The sequence below is a fragment of the Mytilus galloprovincialis genome, chromosome 13, assembly GCF_965363235.1.
Source record: "Mytilus galloprovincialis chromosome 13, xbMytGall1.hap1.1, whole genome shotgun sequence".
NCBI lineage: Eukaryota > Metazoa > Mollusca > Bivalvia > Mytilida > Mytilidae > Mytilus > Mytilus galloprovincialis.
This window is the reverse complement of record NC_134850.1, coordinates 53,263,867-53,288,299: the sequence shown is the minus strand read 5'-3', so window position 1 is coordinate 53,288,299 and position 24,433 is coordinate 53,263,867. Positions and strand designations below refer to the sequence as shown.

Sequence of the window (24,433 nt, the reverse complement as noted above, 5' to 3'; positions counted from 1 at the left end):
CCCGTATCTCCTTTCTACCGTAATGCTGTGTCATCCCGTATCTCCTTTCTACCGTAATGCTGTGTCATCCCGTATCTCCATTCTACCGTAATGCTGTGTCATCCCGTATCTCCTTTCTACCGTAATGCTGTGTCATCCCGTATCTCCTTTCTACCGTAATGCTGTGTCATCCCGTATCTCCTTTCTACCGTAATGCTGTGTCATCCCGTATCTCCTTTCTACCGTAATGATGTGTCATCCCGTATCTCCTTTCTACCGTAATGCTGTGTCATCCCGTATCTCCTTTCTACCGTAATGATGTGTCATCCCGTATCTCCTTTCTACCGTAATGCTGTGTCATCCCGTATCTCCTTTCTACCGTAATGCTGTGTCATCCCGTATCTCCTTTCTACCAGAAAGTTTAAAAGCAAACAACAATCAATCAACCAATACGATCTTTTGTATAACTTGATCATGCTACATCTATGATAAACAGCATCGTCATTACTTCAGCATTCTCCCAGATTACTAACTTACACGTCTGATGCATCGGTCCATCAGTACAAGAGCTTTTCTTTTCTTTTTCTTTGTTTGTCAAAAAGCACACTGTTTATCATAGTACGGCTTCGAAAACAAATTATGTAAGTATCAACCTTTACGAAAGGTGTGTATGACTTGTCGCTATGGTACATTTGTTATTTGCATCTGTGGATTCAACTCAACTTTTCTTTTAGTCGAAGATAAAATGTGGGGGGGGGGGGACTGATTTCTATTTTTCTGGATTCATAGTTTAAAGTGTGCATTTCATTTATATTTTGTTGGTGAATGCAACACATGCGACTTTGCAACAATGTCCATATATTGTAGTTAGTTTTGTACAGCCCAACATAGTATATCAAAAACTAACTGAGCAAAGATTCTGTATTGTGTCTTTGTAAATGAGGATTCACAACTTGAGACACAGGCCAAGATCAACACAGAAATATCAGGGACTAGCGCGCATCAATCACTGAGACGTAGTACATGTTGAAAAATACAAGATCCGTGCTTAGATTGGTAAATTGAATACCTCAATCAAAAAGAATAAAATTGAATAAAGTGCTTCTCAAAATTCAATAGCTAACCTATATGAAAATAATTTTCAAAATTACCATATTAATATAACATGTATAAGATGACATTCAAATATTTGATAAACCTCTTTGTTAACTGCTTAATTTTCTAAATTAAATTCAGTGAAGCAAATACCATATCTTTGTTTAACAAAAGAGAAAACCTAGACGTTCACACCTTAAAATTAGCCCAATATCAACACCACAGGCATATTCTATACACTGTGCTATAATTATTTAGTTTGATTTTCATGCACCATTTATGGGCATTATGTTTTCTGGTCTGTGCGTCTGTTTGTTTGTTCGTTAGTCCATACGTCCCGCTTCAGGTTAAAGTTTTGATTAAAGTTTTTGGTCGAGGTAGTTTTTGATGACGTCGAAGTCCAATCAACTTGAAACTTAGTATACATGTTCCTTATGATATGATCTTTTTAATTTTTAATGCCAAATTAGAGGTTTTATCCCATTTTCACGGTCCACTGAACATAGAAAATGATATGCGGATGGGGCATCCTTGTACTTGGGACGCATTCTTGTTTTATAGATTTTCATCTTTAGTCTGCATATACACTTTATGAACCAAAATATGCATGTATCACATCTAAACTGAATAATTCATTCGTCTACAATGGCTATATACAATACAATACAATACATGTAGCTTCACAAGTATGAGAGGTCGATTTAGTGGAATTTGTGTCACAGTAAACACTTTGTAGCATGTTCACTGATTTGATGTCCCAATATATAGGTCTCCAATGTACCCATGAAAGTTAGTCAAGAAACACGAGATATCACTGTGAAACCTGTCAAGCATTAACATATGTAGTGTTCCAGAGCTAACGTATTTTTGCTATTATAAAAAAGATTTCAAGGTTGTCTGGTCATATAAAATGTTCAAGCTAGAAATTTCAAGAGGAATAATGAAGTAATATTTTAAGAGTGGGTTTGATAACAATGCACTTAGTTTTTAATAATATAACTTTAATGTCTGGGTCAGATGCACCTTGTTTCAAATTTGCATACATAAACTGAACCATTAAAATAAGTTTTGTATCTCTTACGTAATCAAGTTGAAGTTGTTGACCGAAAGTAATTGTAAATACATTCAATAACAGTTTCTCTACAAAATAAGTTTATTAGTCAAATAGATTGTTTTTGAATATATAACTGAATAAGTAGCTATAATACTTTGGTATTTTGAAATGAAGATTTTACTCGCCTTTTATGAAAGTATATTTACATTACAAGGAAATATGTGAGGTACAAGTAAAGGTGCGCAAAAGAAGAAACAACTCGCCACAGGTAAAATCAGAAATATCGACTAGAGATAAATGTATGACACTGTGTTCTGGAGTTAAACTAGCTTAACGTGCTCAGACGAACCTTCCCTTTTTGAGGTATCTATGTCATAAAGCATGAAATAAGACACATAAATGCAGGTACAATGTAGATAATTCATGGATATTATGTGTTATAAGTATGATGGAGGCTCCCGCAGGGTAAACGACCTCCGACCTCTGGGCTTTTAAGAGGCGACTTCCGACCTGAGGGCCTTCTGAAAACGACCTGCGACCTGTAAAATTTGGAAAAAAACGACCTCCGACCGACTTCCGTCCTCTGTGTTGGGAAAAACGACCTGTGACCTATACATTTCCCTTAAAAACGACCTCTCGACGAATTTAAAAAGCGACCTTGCGACCTGAGGGGGGTACCCTGTGGGAGCCTCATGATGCAATCTCCAATCTGTTGAGCACCGGGTCATGTCTAGATCAAGGCTGAAAAAGGATAACTGCTTCAAATAATTACTTTTTAAAAGTAAATCAATCAGTTAGTAAGCTACGATGACTGGAGTTCCAGAACTTATGAATATATGTAAAGCAAAATTATATCCGGGTGAAATTTGATCCGGAGGAAAAATGTCACAGTAGTTGTTGTTATTTTTTTATCCGGAGGAAAATATTTCCCTGGGATATTTTTTCCTTTGTCGTGAAATTGTATCTTGGGAATTAACTTATCGAATAGTTATTAGAAAAAAAATATCCTTTACAAATACTATGAAATAATAATAGTGTATTTGAATTAAACCTATTTTGTAAAAAAATGTATTGTAATGGGAATTATTTCACAAATTATCATTGAAAAAATTTCCTGAAAAAAATCAAGTAAATATCATTCTTTTAAAAAGAAAATTATCATTAAACATAAGAAAGAAAATCAGAAATAATTTTCAAAGATCGTAATTGTGAAATAATATCATGATTAAATAAGGTAAGTGAAATACATGTAAAAGTGAGTTGTTTTCAGATCTCAGTACAAATATAAATTAAAACGTAAAGGTAGAAATATAGTTGCATTACTCTCAGCATTACTACTGTTAACAGTAATGGAAGAATTTGATTATGATAATATTTTTAACTATATAAATAGTCTGGGGACAAAGAAGTTGTTGTTGATTATATGGAAATCAGATAAATTATAGCATAACAATATATTGGAACAAAAGCAATTTTAACAGCTGGGTAGTATTTACTGTGAAATGTTATCTGTCTTATTAAAAATTCATGTTGTAAGTCATCTTTTTATATAAATGAATATATAAAAAATAAGATTCAAGGAAAAATTTCACTATGAAATAGATTCAGGAATATATTATATTAATATCTTTAAAATATAAATTGCTCCTAATTACCTCCCTTTGATAAATTATGCAAATTTGTTCTTCCTTTGTGAAACATTTTATAATTAAAGTCAGGTATATATTGATTGCGAGTAACTTACATACTAGTTAATGGGACTATATTTCACAAGTTTCTGTGAAATATGATACGCCAAATATATACCGGAACATACTATCTGCATCACACAGATAGATTTTCACTGCTCTGGAAAAATTCTAAAAAATCCCACCTGCGCTTTCTCCATATAGTAGGGTGCCCAATCAACAAATTTTATCGATTTGCCTTAACGGAATAACACACGGCTATATTTTATATCACTGGAAAGAGGAGAACAAACCTCATCGAAATATCGTTGTCGTCGTTGTCTGTCGTGGTCACCTTTTTTTTTAAATCAGGGTCAAAGATCAAAGCAAAAATTTCAGAAAAATGCACAGTCACTTTTAGATAGCTGGTTTCTCCTACATATATGCGTTTGGAGCAAAATAAAAACAACTAATTTATAGAAATATATCTTTTGTATCTGCATTTAAAACGTATTTTATATTTTTATCCCCAAAAATGACTTTAGATTGACTTTTTTGCATATAGGGTGCAAATTTGAAATTTTCAAAGAGCTGTTAAATAACAGTGACCTTGACCTATTTCAAATTTTAAATTTTAAGTTTTGTATTTAATTCATTACAAGTAACATCTAAAGATGTTTTTTAGATCTTAACTTTAACAATTTGTCGAAAACAAAATGTGTTTTTCACGTCTTTTGATATTCAGGTGTTCGTCAATTTCTAGGTAAATACCAAACTTCTGTTATTGGTTGTGAAAGAGTATATATATATAAATGATTTGTTTTGAAATTTGTGTAACATTAACGTCAAACTTGGTTGAATATGAAGCTCTGTGTATAGTTTTGCTTTACAGAAGTAAAAATTAATGCAAACGGGGAAAAAGGGGGGTTAAAGTTATAAAAACAAAACGTCTATTAGAAATAGGTAAAACATCCCATCCTACATATACAGATGATTAAATGAGCAACAATTGGCTATGCTGTTTACAAGTATTCAAAAATAAAATAAGGGAGAGGGTTATGTACAGCACAGATGTATTTTACCATCAATTGTTAACAAAAAAGGCGCGAGAAACCAAAGGGACATTATAAAATAAAGACAAGCTGACAACACCATTGTAAAAACACGAAAAAAAGAACAAATGCAAATCGAAGCTGGTATTACCCACTACGTTGAATGGCCTCCTGTGGTTTAAGCCCACCAACCACGGCAAGGTCAGAGACCATACGGCAGGGTTTTTTTTTTACATATCTTTCCCCACTAGAAAGATTATTACCAGAGGCGGATTTAGGGGGGGGGCCCAGGGGTTGCTTATATAGGGAATCACTGAAACGTGACTTGAGCGGGCCCCCTCTTAGGTCAGTCAGTGGGCCCCCACTTATGAAAAATTCTGGATCCGCCACTGATTACTATATTTTTAACGATTTCAAAATTGAGTAGATGATATATTTATTGTTTAGAAAAGATTGTAGACTGCTTAATTTTCATTCAATAGCTAGCAATGATTTATAAGGTACAAACAGAAAAATGAAATCTTATATATCTACACCTTCGTAGTCATCAATGTTTCTAACTGCAACCAGGACGAGTATTTGCATTTTGACAAATGTCATTTGTCTGACATGGGCATAAATCTGTACATGATAGGTTTTGTTCGAAACAAATGCAAACTTAATCTTTCAGAAATTCATATGACATCTGACCTTCGAGATAGAAAGGAACAAGTCATTCTTCTTTTCCCATTCCCAGGAGAATGTAGTATAGTTTTGCTATATGGGAAGACATCAAATTTATGTCTGGAGTGAAGCTCTTATTACATATTGTTTAAAAATAAATTTACAAGGATGAAGTTTGACAAGGGAGAAATTATGAATTGTAAAATTGACAATGGAAATGTGGAACGTACCAAAGAGACCACAACCCGACCATAGAACAGACAATATTAGCCAATATTACGCTCAATTTGTTAAGGTCACAATTATCTATTTTGATTTTTGACTTGAGATCATTCAGCGTAAACAAGATCTTGAGCTTCGTTCATAGATTCATCGATGTCACAATAAGAAAGGTTTGACAAATCGGAAAAATCATCTAGGTTTCCCTTTAAGAAAAAAAAAACAGCGCGCTTACCGATCCTACACAGGGATGACGTTGTATCGCATCATGTTAAAACATGTGCGCCTGGTAGAATGTTACAGATGGCAAACCCCAGACTTTTACATATTTCGTGGACAGGCATATAGCGGCGAAAATCTTGTGTGCAAGTTATAGTGCCTGTTTGAAAACATAGCTCATGCGTATTCTGCATGGAGGGGAAGTAATGAACGCATAAGATAAGAACATCTGTATCTTGTGACTTTATTATTATCCTACCCTATATGTCTTTTACACCGGACTCTTTATTTACATGAATTGCATGTTAAATCATGCAGGTATTTACTTCATCGGGCGTACAAAAGGATTCTCAAAGCCTGAATACTCCTTCTGAGCAGAATTGGGGTCCATGGAAGTGCTAGCTAGATAAATGACGCTTGAAATATACTAAAATATACATGATCTTTCCGTGTTTCCAGACCCTCGATAAAGCTTTTGTTTGTGCTAATTTCTCGCATATTAATAAGCAATTCAGTTATTAAGAACCCTGACATATAACACACGTATTTCATTCCTACTTTACTTAGGGCTTGATGGGCATAGTTTAACAGGACTGTGTGCCATATTCCGGTCTGAAACGTGACCGAAGGATTTGATTTGTATATTACAATTATAACAAAAAATCAATTAAAAAAACAAAACAATTAAAAATATAAAAACCAACAAAAAAAATATTTCCTAAAACAAAACAACGATCTTCAAAAATTAAATAACTCGGCTATTCAAAACATACATATCGACAATACAACAAGTAAAAAGAGAAATGAAGTAAGTGACAATTGTCCTAAATAATGACCTGATAGTGTTAGCTACAAAACTATTAACGGCACGAGAAAAGGCGTATTTGAAGGCAGAATTATCACTAAATTTGTGTTTTAAATTGCTATTTTCTTCTTACCGATTAATATTACACGAAATATATTTAGCACACATATGAACCATGTCTTATTGGTGAAATCAGAGTAAAAATCTCGTGAAAGTTACACGCAATAAATTTTCTTTCGTTCAAAATGTGACAAATTTCAGCTAAAAAAATAGTCTTACAAAAATCATGAAATACTTACACTTAAATTGTATAAATCTTTTCAGCTTTTGTTATATGATAAATTTTATTTTAAAGCTATATGATCAGTATCATTTGAACAAATTACACAGAAAGCAATAATTTTATTTTTCGTGTTCACGATGACCTGTATGAGTAGGCATTTTTGGGTACCCTTAGAAAGCACAAAATTTTGAAAAACGTGACCACGGTAGCTTACGACGACATCCATGATTGGAAAATATAATGATTTTCCAATAGTTTGCATATAAATATAGCCGTGTGTTATCCGTTAACTTAAACTCGTTAACTAGACGTCTTTTTCGATACCGGGCACCCTACTAATAATATTTTTACAGTGTGTTGTACTACTTTTGGGACAAATTATATCAAAATTATAGAAAACTTCATCAGCTCTAACTCAAAATATGGACAATTTTATGTGAAGGGGGTCTTGAAATCTTTTGACAGCTTCCGAAATGCTAATTTTCAGTGACCTTTTTCAACTGGACCAAATCACTACTTTACATTATAATTCATGAATCAAATTTTTTTACAGTGTAGTTTTATCCCCCTTCTTGCTACTTGAGGCATAAAACATAAATAAATAAATTTGGAAGGGGTATTAAAAAAATGACAAGTAACACACTGTCCACACTAGGGACTATATTCGACAACAAAAATCAAGGGACGATAACTGCGTACTCGGACCATACAGAAAATGAAAACTCCAACGTCATTCAGCTACAAGATTACATGATGCTTATTGTTGTCTTGGTTCTGGTTAGTTACAGTTTATATGATAATAATAAACAATTACGATGCAAAAATATATATGTCATTTCAGTTTAAAATATTGACTGATTGCTTGGTGTTTTACGCTACTTTGAGCACTATTTCGTAACGATCAGTTTTAATCGGTTGATTGAAACCGGAGTGCCCGTAGAGAACCATCGTTATTTCAAAATATGAATAAAATAGCTTTGGCTTTTGTGTAGTGCTTGATGTCGATCAAATTTAAAAGAAAAGTGGGCTATAATAAAGGAACTCCATATGCAGACACAGGGGGTTTTCAGGAGGTTGCAACCTTGTTTCGGTTTTGTCGTTTCATGGTAAACGATGTTTATCTGATTGGTTTATTGTTGTTTAGACATTGTGTTAATTTCTTCATATTACTTATCAACATTCGAGCCTTTTTTATTTCAATTTTAAGTTATGTTTACAATCAAGTGATGACCATGCACTTTCAATGCTAATGACATCCGTATTAGCCTTTATTTTAAGGCACTGGCTACGGTTACATGGAAATGTAACAATAATAAAAATATTATTGTTACATTGGAGACTAAATGCCGGAATGTATGGTTTTGCATTATTAAGGCTACGGTTACATAGCGTTATTGTTACATGAAAAAAAGCAATGTACGATGGGACTAGTAATATGTACTAGATAATAAAAAATGAAGACATTTATTTTATATTTGCAATACATACATTTATTACATACAATTTATTTACTGTAATTTTTTATTTACAATGACAATTTCTACAAATCAAGTAAGTGGTTTTTAAAGTCCGACACATTTTTGATGAACGAAATTGCGTCCTCCACGGTTACGTGTACATACAGAAGTTCTTAGTATTTAAGTTACAGTTAGCAAACTTTGCTTTTGATGTATCAATTTGGGTCAAGTTGTATAGCTGTATGAAATTTATGTCTTGATTTTGTTTAAGTTTCGCCGGTTTAAAACGCATCCCATTTTTTTTAAAAGTTTTTCACCCTAAACAAAATTGGTTCAAAGTATAATGACAGTAATAAGAGTAGGTGTGCAGTTAAATACTTTAAAAAAGAAAAACCATTGACCTATATGTTTCGCCTTTGACACTCCTAATCTTGAGTAGTATCTTTAAGAACATCAAAAACATTAATACGTAAAACTATTCAAGTTAAACACCATTTGATTGTTGAATAATAATATTTAATATTTATCAGTATTACAAGTATTACTTAGTACATATGAAAGAATTAAGCAAAACAACTATAGAAGATTTAAGTTTAATAAATCTAGCGTACATTGCTGTTTTTCATGTAACAATAACGTAATGTAACCGTAGCCTCAGTAATTATTGTTACATTCGTAATTAATCGGTTCCTCACCCAACTTTGCATTTCGGTAATTAGTCTCCAATGTAACAATAATATTTTTATTATTGTTACATTTCCATGTAACCGTAGCCAGTGCCTTATTTTAAGTTATGTGCATAATCAATTGTCAGGGCCGTTACTAGCCCCTAGTAATACTGAGGCAAAATATATTCGCCGAGCGTAGCGAGGCGAAAAAATTTTGGCGAGGGGTCTGGGGGCCGCTTAAGGCCCCCAGAAGCTCTGAGAAAAAAAACCGAAAAATGGTGCATTCTGAGCGTTTCCCGGACTCTTTCTTACATAGAAACGCAAATCATTTTTTCGACAATATTTTGCTCTTAAAGCAAAAACATAGATTCATTGTTATTTAAGACTTTAAAGTTTTAGGGAAATTCAAAACATTAAAAGACCGATATGATAAAGCAAAAATCGTAATTCTCATAATCATTAATACCGGATCTGTCTGTCTGTTCTTGTCTTGTATTGTGCTGACTTTTTATGACTATATTTAAATATAGTGACAGTCATTGGTGCAGTAATATACTTTAAATACTAGAACTTCTCTAGTCGACACTATAGGGACCATATCATGCATGACCTTGTTTTACGGTTTTTATGATTCTTTCATTATTGAAGACCCTCCAGCAACTATCAAGATGAAGAACAAGAATAAAAACTTTGACCATTGACCATTTGTATTTTTTTCTATACCTTGACATTGTGTGCGATTAGCAAAATTGAAATGATTTGATACCGGGAAATTGGTGGTCTTACTTTAATTTAAACCATGTCAGCTATCTAGTTTTATCCACAGGCGCTTGGGTTTAAAAATTATGATACAGTTACTTTTAAAAAAAAATTTTGTTGATTAAGATATTCAATTTTCTATATTTATAATACATATCTATCACTTCTGTGCATATCTCACCTACAGAAAATACCTAATTTTGCAATCCATACTAAATCCATTGGATGTTGGATGTGTACGGATTGATAGTTTAGTCTTAGTTGCATGATTTTTTTATTAGTTGTTAGTGTCTTTGAACTAGCTGTCAGATAACTGCGAGTACTCTCAGATCTGTTCATTGTGTCTTTTTGTGTCGGGATGTATAAGTACCGGGCCACGTCCACTTGTATTTTTGTCCATCTGATGAGTTAAGCCTTTTTCAACATCAGAGAGTGAAGTGAACTTGCTTCTTGCAAGACACTTTCAGTGAAAACAATTTGATATGAAGACAATCATATGAAGACAATCTTTTGTTTTATTTTTTTTTTTAATTTAAAACATGAGGCAATTGCCTCATTTGCCTCAATGTAGTTACGGCCCTGAATTGTTCCTTAGGGCTTTGTTTTCGTTGATTTTGTGTGAATTTTTGTGTGTAGGTGAGATATCAATTAAAATATGTTATTGGTCAATCACGGCGACACAGGTGAGGCCACGAGTTGTGTCATTTCATTTCATCACGAACAAAATAATGGTGACGTGACAACAAATGGAGGTTTTTAACGACCTTTACTGGCTATAAAGATAATGCCAATACAAGGCAGCACTCGCACCGGCAAGTGGTAAGGAGTTAATATAAGTTGTAATAAATTGTTTCCAAATCTTCTTCACTGTATACTTAGTATAGGAATATGTGTAAACCAAATATACGTTGGCAATGATACGATATCGGTTTTCCTTGTAGTTTAAAGTCGTGGTACAATGGATAGTTATCTCCTTTGCAATCATACCACATTTCCTGCAAAATTGTAGTTTTATTTTATTTTTCTCACATTATTTGAGCTAAAAATAATTTAGACATCAATTTGATATTTATTTCTGGAGGTACAAATGCTACGAATAGTATTTCAGTATTTTAATATTTAGACGCAGTTCAACGTATACAATTTGACTAATTTTAAAAAAAAATAAAAAACAACGAAATTCGCCAAATTCCTCACAAGTCGTGAAGATATTGCTGGGTTGACTTAATGGAATATGTAAAGTAGTCTACTTTTACTTTTAGAATTTGTTTACTATCGAATGATTTTTATTGCGCATTTGAAAAACAATTTACATCTTTAAACCACATTTTAAGTATCGGAAAAGACGTAATCATTCAATAAAAAAGTTTGTCCTCCAAATTTCATTTCATATAAAAGTACAAAATGCATATCATCAAAATTTATAAGTTAAGATACTTCAAATGTCATTATTCTAATAAAAGTGAAAGAATTTTATGTACGCATAGCATGATGTATCCATATTAAGAAGGTGTGGATCCAAGATTGTAAAAAAGGGGCGGGGAGGGGGGACTGACAAGCAAAAGGTTATAGTGATACTTATAAAAACTATGCATTTATCATATATGAAGGTCCTAGATAAACCTGTGTATCCAGGACATCCTGTGCCATGAATTTTATACATGAATAGGTAAAACAATGCTTCAAAACTGTTAGGTGGATAAAGACATCAAATTGATAGATTTTTCACAGAATTAGCTATTATGAAAATTATTTATTAAACTTTATTTATTACAAAATACTTTAAAAGGACACACAAAACCTATGTTTGTTTTCGAAAGTAAATTTTAAGCTATTTTTTGCATTTCAAAAATATCTTACATAATTGTTGTTTTGCATACTCGGAGGGGTAAAATTACCAAGTATAAAAATAGGGAGATGTGGTAATATATTTATGATATAACACAACTACCCTCCAGAGACTAAAGGACGAGAATATAAACATCAAAAGGTCTCCGTAAGGCCTTCAACAATGAATAAAGCTTGTTCCATAAAGTACGTTATTATAACAGGCACTGGTATTTATAAGCAAATACTATTATGAACATTTCAAAAGAGAAAACTGCCTGAATTATAATGGCAACAAAAATCAAAAACAAACATGGCACACAACAAAATAAGAACAAACTATAGGTCTCTTACTTGGTATATGTGCATCAAAAATGCGACGGGGTTAAACATTTTTGTAAGCGTTCAACAACCCCTTTTATTAACCGAATACTATAGTAGTAATAGCACAACAAAAGAAAGACCTGTAAACACTAGAAGGAAAGGTATGTAAAGTATAAATTATTCTCTTTTGTAAGAAAGCGATGAGAAGATTTGGTGTAAATATGCAAGAGAAAACAGCATTGAGAAAATAAAACATTATATGTAAGAAACAGTGTGTTATTGCTGTACTTCGTTTTGACTAGAAAGTCTACTGGAGTTTAGGAATAGCTTAAAGACATCGAGCGTAAAGCGGAATGATGGAAGCAGAGTGGCGGCAGTAGTGATAACTACCCTACCAAAACTAAGTCTGCGAGTTCAAACTGTGAAGACGTCTTTGTGGAGACATTGGTTCCATTCAAATCTTAATTGACAAAGATTGTCAGTTATGTTTGTTGTCTGACGTGTTTCTACTCTGGTCTCTGTGATACTTCCTTGGTCAAAGTGGTGTTTAACATCATTAAATAAAACATGCCTGAGACGACTTGATATAAAAGAGGGGCGAAAGATGCCAGAGGGACAGTCAAACTCATAGACAGAAAATAAACTGACAACGCCATGGCTAAACATGAAAAACAAACAGACAAATAATAGTACACAGCATAGAAACAGAAAACTAAAGACTAAGCAACACTCTCTGCTATTGATCTTATTACTGGACAGTTACAAGTCAAGCACCTTGACCATTACACACACGTAATTAGATAGCCCTTCTCAAAAATTAATGTGGTTTTACACCTGGTAGAAAATGGTCTAGAGATGTGGAGATATACGATATATACATGTGAATATTGTCGTATATGATATTATTATGTTATGTGAACTTTAAACTTAGATAAATATATAAGGTTTGTATACATTGTTTGAAGGATACAGGTATACCAGGTGAGAATGTAAACGTGATAAAATGTATAAAATGCATGGATACAATATTTTAGGAAATTGTAAACACTATTTGTTTTCTGTCGTATAGCATTGTTAAGTTTAGAAGGATAGGCTTATATTGAAAAGCATGTCAATACCATATTGAATGTACGTCTACCGACTTTTATTTTTTACAAATTGGGACAAATGACGTATACATGTATGATTGAGGGTATGTGTGGAGGTTAACAGAATAGATAATACACGTTAATAGGGCGGGTAAGGAATAGAGAATGGATATTAATGGGGTGCATAAATATAAAAAATGGATACGAAGGTTGCATAAAAATAAAGAAGAGGCAATAATCGACAAAAAGAATAAAGACTAGAATAAAATGACCTCCAATCTACAAAATTCAGAGGTGAAGACCCTCCCGATAGGATGATCCTGATCGTCATTAGAGTCGTCAGACTGATTTCCGTTTCAAATCGGTCAATGACATATTTAGGAAGTGCATATTTAAAAGAAAAATAGCTACTTAAATAAAACAAATTACATACTTATCAAGAAGAGTTTATCGGTCAGATAAAATTGATACGTTTCCATAACAACATAAAATACACTTATAGACCGGTATACCATAACTGCTTAGCAAAGTACATGTATGCAGGTGCAAAGGCACTCGAAATAAAGGGGAAAATGCAATTTATAAAAAAAAAAAAAAGAATAAAAAAAAGAATAAATCGCCCCGCTAACATCATTCAATATAGTGATGGAGACCTTGTCAAGTACTTTGTTGCTGGTCTGGCCCTAAGGTTTGCGGCTAAAATTAAGATTTAAGTCTAGATTATTAAATATATTCTTTTATGACACGAACCAAAAATTTAAAACTAAAATATAGACTTTTTACACGAAACAGACACGTACAGAATTTGGCGGGGTTAAAGTTTAAAATGTTATCGAGCGTCCAATATTTTACCCTTAAGAATACAAAACACCAGGTACCTATCTTAGAGTACTTGCAGTTACAGAAACAAACATCAGTGCCATTAAAAACTTATAAAAGTCATGCTCTCCAGTAATTTATATCACCTTCTATTTCAGGACAGAAGAGAGTGATGTCATTGGTTCCCTCCAGTAATTTATATCACCTCCTTTTCAGGACAGAAGAGAGTAATGGCATTGGTTCCAGTAGAAAGTTTAGGTTCTCCATTTCTAGCCCTGTTTGGTGTCATCGTAGTATCATACTTGGTCATATCACTGATCAGATTCAGGAAGAAACGGCAGTTTTATGATAATCTTCCAGGTCCAGCGGATTTCAACTGGTTGCATGGTAATTTGCATACGGTAATTGCTTTGCTTAGTTTCTAATTGTTATATAAATATTTAAAATTATGGTTACTTCTGATTTGAGATGTAAAGAAAAACTACACAAAATGTTAAACAAGACATAAACGAAGAGCCTCATCATCATGGCCCTCGTCGATATTCTAACAGAAAACTGCGATAGGCCTTGCAAGTGATCGCTGAATATTGCGGAAAGAAACCGAACAAGGTTCTATATATATATAATATTAAATTATACAATAATTGCAAATATTTCGGCTCAACAAATTGCCTTCTTCGGTGCAAAAGTTTTAACAATACTGATATATTATGTATAAGGTGTAAACATAGATCAGTAATAATACAGGTAAGTTTTGGTTGATTGATTTTAATCCAAAATCCTGAATATAATAATATAAACATTAGACCGTAAATTTAATTATTTCTTTCTATTGATTCCGTCTGGATGGAGGACACCCAGTGTTTTTATCCAAAACTTCTCCCGATTCTCTCTTTGCCTATTTTGCCATGTACAATCCTGTTCGATCACAAGGATCTTCATGTGATCAAAATCTTTCAGATTGTGATCTGGTAACCTGAAGTGTTGGCTGACCGGAATATACGGTTTTTTTGTGAGGTCACTCCTGTGCCCATTAAGGCGTTTGTGAAATGACTGCATATATTCACCAACATATTGGAGACCACATCTAGGACACTCAAGAACGTAAATCACGTTTGAGCTTTTGCAGTTGACATTGCAGAAGATCTTGTATGTCTTTTCTGTGGTCTTACTGTGAAATGTTGATGAATGCTGCAATTGGTTGCAACATTTGCAGCGCTTATCCCCACAAGGCTGGCAATTACCTATAGTATGGTTAGGTTTGGAAAGGTCAGCACGGACAAGTATATTTCTCAGGCTGTTAGGTTGTTTGAAGGCAATCATGGGAGGCTCAGGAAAGGTTTTGGATAACTTGGAATGCTTCTCGATTGCCGTCCAATGATCACGAATGGTCTTGAAACTATTTCTCAGGCATGGATGGTAAGTGAGCACACATGGGATTCTTTTATTTTTCTTTTTTTCTTTGTAAGTTAGCAGACTGCTTCTGGGGATGGATTCCGCTTTTCGAAAACTATTTTTGATGTTTTTGTTTTTATATCCTCTTCTTTTCAAATGTCCTTAGAGCTGCCCCAGACGTTGTCTTCAGAGGAACAGATTCGCCTTATTCTAAGAGCTTGGCTGTATGGAATGCTCTTCGTGCAGTGTGGAGGATGGCAACTTTCAGGCGACAAGTATTGATGAGTATCTGTAGGTTTAGAGTATATATCTGTGTGTATTATACCTACAGAGAGGGTGCTAGATGTATCAAGGAAGTTTATGGTGGAATTAGATGTTTCATGGGTGAATTTGATGGTAGGGTGTTGATTGTTAGCATTTGTTATAAAAGTTTGTAATTCTTGGTCTCCCTTGTCCCATTTCATGTCAACGTCATCAATGAATCGATACCAGGAAAGCGGTTTTTCGATGGGGCACTCCAGCAGTTGCTTTTCAACTTTACCCATGAATATATTGGCATAAGATGGAGCCATTTTTGTACCCATAGCAGTGCCATTCGTCTGTAAATAGTGTTCTCCTTGGAATGTGAAGAAGTTGTTCTTTTTTCAGACCTATATCCAGACGGAATCAATAGAAAGAAATAATTAAATTTACAGTCTAGTGTTTATATTATTATATTCAGGATTTTGGATAAAAATCAATCAACCAAAACTTACCTGTATTATTACTGATCTATGTCTACACCTTACAAATATGTAAATCAAAACCAGTACAATAAATAAGAGCTACACAAGAGAAATGCAATCCTACAACATCCGCACGTACGTGCCATTACGAAAGTATTGAGTTGGTGATACCATCGGTGACTTACAGTCCGCCAGCAGAGATATCGACCCAGTGGTAGAAATAACATAAATGGTAGGAAGTTGACATCATCATTTCATATATTTAGACAAAAAAATATTAAAACATTAACGAACTATATTTTTCGTTGTAATTTTGCAATTTCGGGCTGGAAATTCAATTGGAGAAATACGCTCCAAAAAAAAATCACTATTGTTGCCTACGGTACACACAAATCTTTTTATTGTTGTTAATTTGCTGATTTTAATTTAAATCACTCCTCTTTTTTAGTATCCTATTGACTCCGAGAAACGTTTGCGTCGCCATTATGAGAACATATGTAAATGGCCAAAGTTGCATAGAATATGGCACGGAGGGTTTTTGCCGCATGTTCTGCTCTATCATCCAGATTCAATTAAAGTTATTCTTAAAACGTCAGGTTTGTATTCAACATACACTGTAATCAAATTAAAGACTACGTATTTTACATTTTGATATTGGAGAGATGAGAATTTTTCCACAAATACAAATGAAACCTTTTTAATAAAAGAGTCGGGGGGAGGGGGGGGGGGATATTTCTTTCTTTCTTTAACAAATTTTTCTTGCTTTTTTGTCTTAGATCGGAGAGGGATGTAAACTGTCTTTTTTGTATTTCGGTTTTGTTTCAGATTTTGTTATTTGTTTATGTATGGTGTTTTATCTGTTAATAGGAATATTTTAATAAGAAGATGTGGCATGAGTGGCAAAGAGATAACTTTCCATTCAAGTCACAATTATGTGCCAAAAGTATGTTTCTTTTCTATTTTCGTGTTTTTTTAATGTACTTTTTCTTCTCTTTTTTTATGAAGGATTTTCGTAAACATCTTAAAATCAAATGTGATTGTACAAAATGACATATCTTATGTCCATATTTTGTAAATTATTTTCATAGAGCCAAAACCACGTGGCCTTGGTGGGGTATACGAGTACGCTATTCCATGGTTAGGTGAAGGACTACTGATAAGTGATGGTGACAGATGGGCAAGATCTAGACGTTTACTTACTCCTGCATTTCATTTTGAAATTCTTAAACCTTATGTTAAAGTATACAACGATTGTGCTGACATTCTTGTGGTGAGTAGTAAGAGGTAACAAATGCAAACAACGGCCAAATACAAAAAATAAGATAGGAAACTATTATCATACATTTGTACATATTTCAGTAGTCGAACAGAAAGTCCTTGGACCAAGTCTGCTTTTCGAGTTAACTTAATTTTTGTCCAATGGTTGATTGAAGCAGTTTTAAAAGACTGGTAATGAAGTAAACTTACTGTATATGTTAGGAATATATATAACCTCCCGTTCTATCTTTTTATTTTAACATATCTCTCAGTTTCTTATCATCATTTTAGAAATACTCTATTTATAAAACATTTGTTTTCAATTAATTGTACACTTTGCTCTGTTTCAGAATAAAATATCTAAATGTGCTGAATCTGGTGCGAGTTTTGAAGCTTTTGAAAATGTCAGTTTATGTACATTGGATATAATTCTGAGATGTGCTTTCTCTTACGAAAATGATTGCCAAACGAGAGGGTAAGATTATACTTCTGATATGTGCTTTCTCTTAAGAAAATGATTGCAAAACGAGAGGGTAAGACAGACATATATCGGTGATTGAAACTAACAATACTTTATATTCAAAGTGTATTGACTTTTCTGTGGCTTTGCCAAAGCCTGTATACAAACATATAGAAAAATGTGTATATACTAGTACTTGAATTTCGTTGAGCATTTATCTTTGTGGTTATCTTTACCCCAATCTCATTAAAATCCGATGTTCTGATACACTACCCTCCACTGGAATCTCATTAAAATCCGATGTTCTGATGAGGGTAGCGTATCAGAACATCGGATTTTGAGGGTAGCGTATCAGAACATCGGATTTTAATGAGATTGTCTTTACCCCAAAAACAAAATGTTGCTTTAATTGGTACCCCTTGTGGAGCAGGACCTGCTTACCCTTCCGGAGTACGAATCTGCAAGCAAAAGTTATAACTCTATTTAAGATTCGCGTGGACTTAAAAATGAAAAAAATAAACCGATGTCGGTTTTTTTTAATTCGATAATTTCATGTAATGTTTCTTTTTCTAGGGAGTCACATCCGTATGTCAAGGCCGTGAATGAGTTGGCTCAGCTATGGTTAGAAAGAGCCAGGTAATCATACTCTTTATGTGTTACAGCTTTTTCATGACACCGATGTGTACCTTATAACATAAAGTTTGTTGAAAAACATGTTTAAATTTGATATACGATATATGAGCAGTAATGGGATAAATGGTAGGATTAAAGTTAACTGAAGACCGAAAATGTAAATTAGCGTAGTTTTATTCATAATAATAAAGAGATTTATAGCAGATCGTATTCGTTTTTCTTTTGATGTCTATGCCTAAAGTAGCATGAATTATTTTCATATTTAGATAATGTATAACTAGGGGTTAATTTCTTTATCAGATCTCCATGGTTACATTTTGATTCCGTATATTATCTTACAACAAATGGTCGAACATTTAAAAAGCATTGTGACTATGTGCACAAAGTGACAGAAGATATTATAGACAGTCGTAAAAACGTTTTAGTGAGTATCAAATAAGTTTTCTTTAGTGTGGTCAAAAAGACAATATCAGTAGAAAGTAATAAACAGATGCATACAGACTCAACAAGAAATACACCAAAACACTATAATGATGAAAGACCTTCAAGTTAATAATTGCTACTTTTGTTGTATTCGTAATCCATAATAAAAAACATCTATAAAAATGAAATCTTAATGACGAAAATCCCATTATTTTAGGACAATATAAAAAAGAAGATGTGGTATGATTGCCAATGAGACAACTATCCACAAACGACAAATGGCACAGACATTAACAACTATAGGTCACCGTACGGCCTTCAACAATTTGCAAAGCCCATACCGCATAGTAAGCTATAAAAGGCCCCGAAATCGGTAGATCAAATATGAAGCGCTGTTGTCATCGGTTAATTTCGAAGCAAAATTAAAAAAAAACATATTGTGTTCTATGTTTTTTCTTCCAAATATGTTGGTCATAAGCTATTCTCCGTTATCTATGAAAACCCAAATAAAAAAAACAGTGCCCTTATAAAGTTATTCTTCTTTTTGTTTACATTGTGATCTACCGGTATATTTAAAAAAAAAATGTATTTTCTTACTTCCCCTGAGATGAATCTTTAACAAATTGTTTGTATAATTTTCTAGAAACAAGAACAAAATATGAACATTGACAGGAAAAGATATTTGGACTTCTTAGATATTTTACTATCAGCCAAAGACGACGAAGGTGTTGGACTGACACCTCTGGAGATCAGAAACGAGGCAGATACATTCTTATTTGAAGGTTTATAATCTGATTTGATTAAAGACATTTGAAAATCAGGAAATGTGGTATGATAAACAATGAGACAACTATCCAACAGAACTCAAATGATTTATAAAGCAACTATAGGTCATGTGCATTGAAAAACTCTGTCCGCGGCATGCATGATCCACCTCTTATTTCCTTGTTCAAGTTAGTTACCATCTTATAGGTACATCTACCTGATTTAGTTTTATTATGTATCTATTTGTAAGAGAAGTAACAGAAGAGGTTCGTTCGCACGTAAACTAATTTATTTTACATCATTTTGTGCCTAAACAGAGGGTGTCAAGATCATGCGTTGATTGTTCAAGTTACTGTTTGTTTTGGCTCATATGTCTATTTTGTCAGAGTGTCTGGTGGGGTCTGTTAACTGTCAAATATTTTTTTAGTTTCCTGATATTTTTCTGGATTATTATTAAGAGTACGGGAAACGACAAAACATGTTTAGCCGCATATATCTGGAATTGTAATTTCTTTGCTGAAAAACAAGTGTCTCAAAGTTAGTTCGTATGTTTCACATTGTAGGACACGACACAACTTCTAGTGGGATATCTTGGGCGTTGTATTCTCTTGCTGAACATCAAGAGTATCAAAAATTAGCACAGAAAGAATTAGATAGTATAATGAAAGACAAAAACACAGATAGCTTTGAGTGGTAAGAGTCTCATCTCACATGAAGAAAACATCCACACTTAAATTTTAGTTCTCAGCATTTGCTAGCACTGATTGTCGAAAATTGAAAGACTAAAAACTTAATTTTAGCTAAGTCCGTAAAAAAAGAAAAGGGTAAGATAGAGAAAGGCAATTGAGAACGTGTCAAAGAGACAACAATCTAACCATACAGCAGACAACAGCCGAAGTCCACCAATTGGTCTTCAATGTAGCGAGAAACTCTCGCACCCGGGGGGTTCCTTCAGATGGCCCCTTAACAAATATGCAAACTAGTTCAGTGATAATGGACGTCATACTAAACTCCGAATTATACACAAGAAACTGAAATGAAAAATCATACAAGACTAACAAAGGCCAGAGGCACTTGACTTGGGACAGACTCAAACATGCGGTGTTCTCATTTAAAATATGCCAACTACCAACTTTTCCGTTACTGTGTGAAAGATGCAAGTCCCTCTTTTTCAAATTACTTTAAGAACTGTTGAAAAGAAATCTTTAAAATTTTGATAGGAACAAAATACATATATATGCTTGAATTTATTATCATTTTATTATTTTTATTTTAGGGATGATTTATCCAAGATGGACTATCTAGGACGTTGCATAAAAGAAGCTTTAAGATTGCATTCTCCAGTACCATTTATCATGAGAAAAATTACAAAAGACGTTGAGATAGATGGCACCACCTTTCCTGCTGGTTGCCGGTTTACTCTCCATCTTTACAACCTTCATCATAATCCACATGTATGGGAAGATCCTATGGAATTTAACCCAGACAGATTTCTACCTGAAAATCTTAAAAACAAAGACTCTTTTGCATTTACTCCATTTTCTGCTGGACCAAGGTATATGGTTCAGTGTTTGCATACTTTCCTGACTTTTATTTGGTTTTTATTGGTTTATATGTTTATTAAGGTATCGTGTATTTTTGTTTGTCATAATAAAGCAGAAAATTATATCGGTTAGAATGTATATATTAAACATTTTTTTCATATTTCACACACTGAATAATGAAATTGTTTCAAATAAACAAACACTTTGATAGATGAATGAATTTTCAAACATTATATAAGAAATTGGCATTCTAACTTTTGCTGCTTTAAATGTATTTGTAGAAATTGTATAGGACAGCACTTTGCAATGAATGAAGAAAAGGTGGTGATCGCTAACATTTTACGAAAGTAAGTGTAAAATATTTTTTGTATTTATGAAACTACGTTATAATTCACACGTCGATGAACAGTAAATGAACAATTACGCTGATGGTGATTACACAAACGAAGTTGTTGCACTCTTGAATATTTATATACATCAAACGAATATTGTATGTATCATTTTTTACAAATTATCAATTCATAGAATAATATATGCTTTGACAATGTAGATTCGATTATTTTAAAACAAATTTATGAACGTATTCGCCAATTTTAAGTGCTTTCAATTTAAATGTTCATATATTTTAAATCATAATATTTAGTATTAATATTATAATTGAGGAAAATAAGAGAGATAAATGCTTTATTTTTTCGATTTAAATTCATTTAAAGTTTAACATTCACTGCAGCTGTATACAAAAACTTGATAACAATTCATGAAATTATTTATTCAGTGTAATTTCTGACTTTAAGGTGTATCAATAGTATTTGTATAATACATTTGTTCAAGTCAATATTAAAGGTTGTATATTTTGAGTATTTGTAAACAGTATAGCTCATAATTTATTATGACCGTGGGGTTGATATTCCGTTATTGTCTGATATTTTGGCAGCAGTCTTTTTGCGCAATGATTACTGTGTTTCAGGGGTATCATTTGCGCCAAATTTTGTTTCCCAAATGTATTAATTGCGCCAATATTCGGAACTCATTTGCGCCAATTTACCTGTACACATATCTATCATAAATATTAATGATTAATATGTATTTAGTCTTATTTTTGGCTAAAAAAGTATCACATATTTGGAGATATTTCACCATGAAGATGAGTATCTGGAGAGTAATGACTTAAAATGCATTAGACAGTCCATGTACAGAGAGAGAAGAAAACTCATTGCTTTGCTGAATGTTTAATGCAAAATATGCCAAAAGAGAAGAAAATATAAGCTGCTGCTGATAATGTCTTAGCCACATATGTTGATGACATAGTGCTTTGTTCCCACCATCCGTATGGGCTGAGACTCTATCTACCGCAAGATGTACCAGTAACGGAACAGAAGCATTCCACAGGAATTATTACGAACTGTTTATGCATCCCATCCTTCATTTTTTGTATTTTTGGACAATAAAGTGAAGTTACAAGCTACTACATACATTAAATTGGAAAGTACCCATGCAGCAGCAGTAGGTACAAGATATGTTTCAGAAAAGGAAACATTTGCTGTGTGAACTATCTGTTCCAAGTCCGAATAAAGGAGGAGGGAAGTCATTTTTCGTCTAATTGGCGCAATCATAATTATGCTTCATCTTTGGCGCAAATGATACAATGTAATTTTTAAACAGGTGGCGCAAACGTAGCACTGGAGACAAAAAGTTGTGGCGCAAAAGGACGCCTTCTTCCCTAAACGGATCTCTCCCTCTGTACACGGACTGTCTAATGCATTTTAAGTCATTACTCCAGATGCTCATCTTCATGGTGAAATATCTCCGAATATATGATACTTTTTGAGCCAAAAATAAGACTAAATATAAACCCTTAATATTTATGATAGATATGTGTACATGTAAATTGGCGCAAATGAGTTCCGAATATTGGCGTAATTGATACATTTGGGAGACAAAAATTGGCGCAAATGGTACCCCTGAAAACAGTAATTGGCGCAAAAGGACTGCTGCCAATTATTAGCAGTGAAAACGTTAAAATAAAAAGTAAAGATCGTGTTGCAACGTGTAACCTTGTACAGAAGCACTTTTGAAATTAGGCACAGGCTGTTGATCTAGTACAAAACAGGGTTTATATTGCGGATATCACATCGCCTTGTTATCCTCCTAATATAAATGTTATATTTGACACTAAACACCAATCCGTCATCATTATCTTCATTTCTGTCGTTAACATTATCATCTTGTAAATCTATAGTTTTTGGTAGCTGAACCTTCAGACCTATGTTATAAAATAGTTATCAAAGGTACCAGGATTATAATTTAATACGCCAGACGCGCGTTTCGTCTACATAAGACTCATCAGTGACGCTCATATCAAAACAGTTGAAAAGCCAAACAAGTATTGAGAACCGAAATTCCAAAAAGTTGTAAGTGTTAAAGAAAAACATAACGTTTAATGAATGATTTACACTGTTTCTAAAATTAAATAGTTATCAATGATACACATGGTTTTTTTTTTGCAGATTTCATCTATCACTGGATCCCAAACATAAAGTCATGAAGAAAATTTCTGCAGTCATGAGATCTGAAAATGGAATTCGACTGATAGCGACCCCTAGAAATATAGCTTAATAAAACTGAAATTAACTAGATTATGATCTCACCAATAGTGTTTATATGAAATGAGATGTTATAATAATATTAGTTACACAGAGTGCAGTTGTCCTAATACGAGAATTTATCGGGTCAATAAAATTCATATCGGGTGAGGCGAAGCCAAACCCGATATGAATTTTATTGACCCGATAAATTTCGTATCAGGACAATTGAACACTTTGTAACGAATTTATCCTGATTTTGTTATATTACATATTATTATATTCAAATTCAATTTTAGGACAATATCAATAATATATTTTAGATATTTAATCTAAAACTGTGAAAAAATACAAATGTTATGACTATGAAGCATGAGATGTTATAATAAAATATTTTATCCTGATTTAGAGTGATATCAGCCTGTTCCCCATGTAATTCTTTTTAAAATATTCTTATTTAAAGAACAGAACTCGGTTTAATTGCTTCTTGCATCCACGTTTTCAAGTGAGGTATAACAGGACAGCTATGTTAACTACAGTAATACATGGTCAAGGATCACATCTTCTTTTAAGGCTGATGTTTAAATGAATGTTCAGTTCAGCTGGGTTTTTTAATTTTATGTTATCTGTATTTTGTATTTTATTTTACTGTTATCTGTTTGAGCAAAACT

The 24,433-nt window shown here is 33.2% G+C and overlaps 1 protein-coding gene across 7 annotated transcripts; it reads left to right on the top strand.

Moving 5' to 3' along the window:
• Positions 1-2,250: 2,250 nt before the first annotated feature.
• Positions 2,251-24,166, top strand: LOC143057092 (cytochrome P450 4F4-like). 7 transcript variants are annotated; one of them, XM_076230322.1, is made up of 12 exons: positions 2,251-2,396; positions 14,195-14,379; positions 16,547-16,694; positions 17,187-17,368; positions 17,706-17,830; positions 18,389-18,451; positions 18,749-18,872; positions 19,515-19,653; positions 20,200-20,329; positions 20,913-21,191; positions 21,462-21,527; positions 23,688-24,166. In XM_076230322.1, exons 2-12 carry the CDS (start codon positions 14,209-14,211, stop codon positions 23,794-23,796), a joined length of 1,536 nt encoding a protein of 511 aa, XP_076086437.1. In that variant the 5' UTR covers positions 2,251-2,396; positions 14,195-14,208; the 3' UTR covers positions 23,797-24,166. The 7 variants fall into 7 exon arrangements, with proteins under 7 accessions (XP_076086437.1, XP_076086438.1, XP_076086435.1 ...); XM_076230323.1 differs by lacking the exon at positions 2,251-2,396 and adding an exon at positions 2,414-2,491; XM_076230320.1 differs by lacking the exon at positions 2,251-2,396 and adding an exon at positions 10,613-10,739.
• Positions 24,167-24,433: the final 267 nt, after the last annotated feature.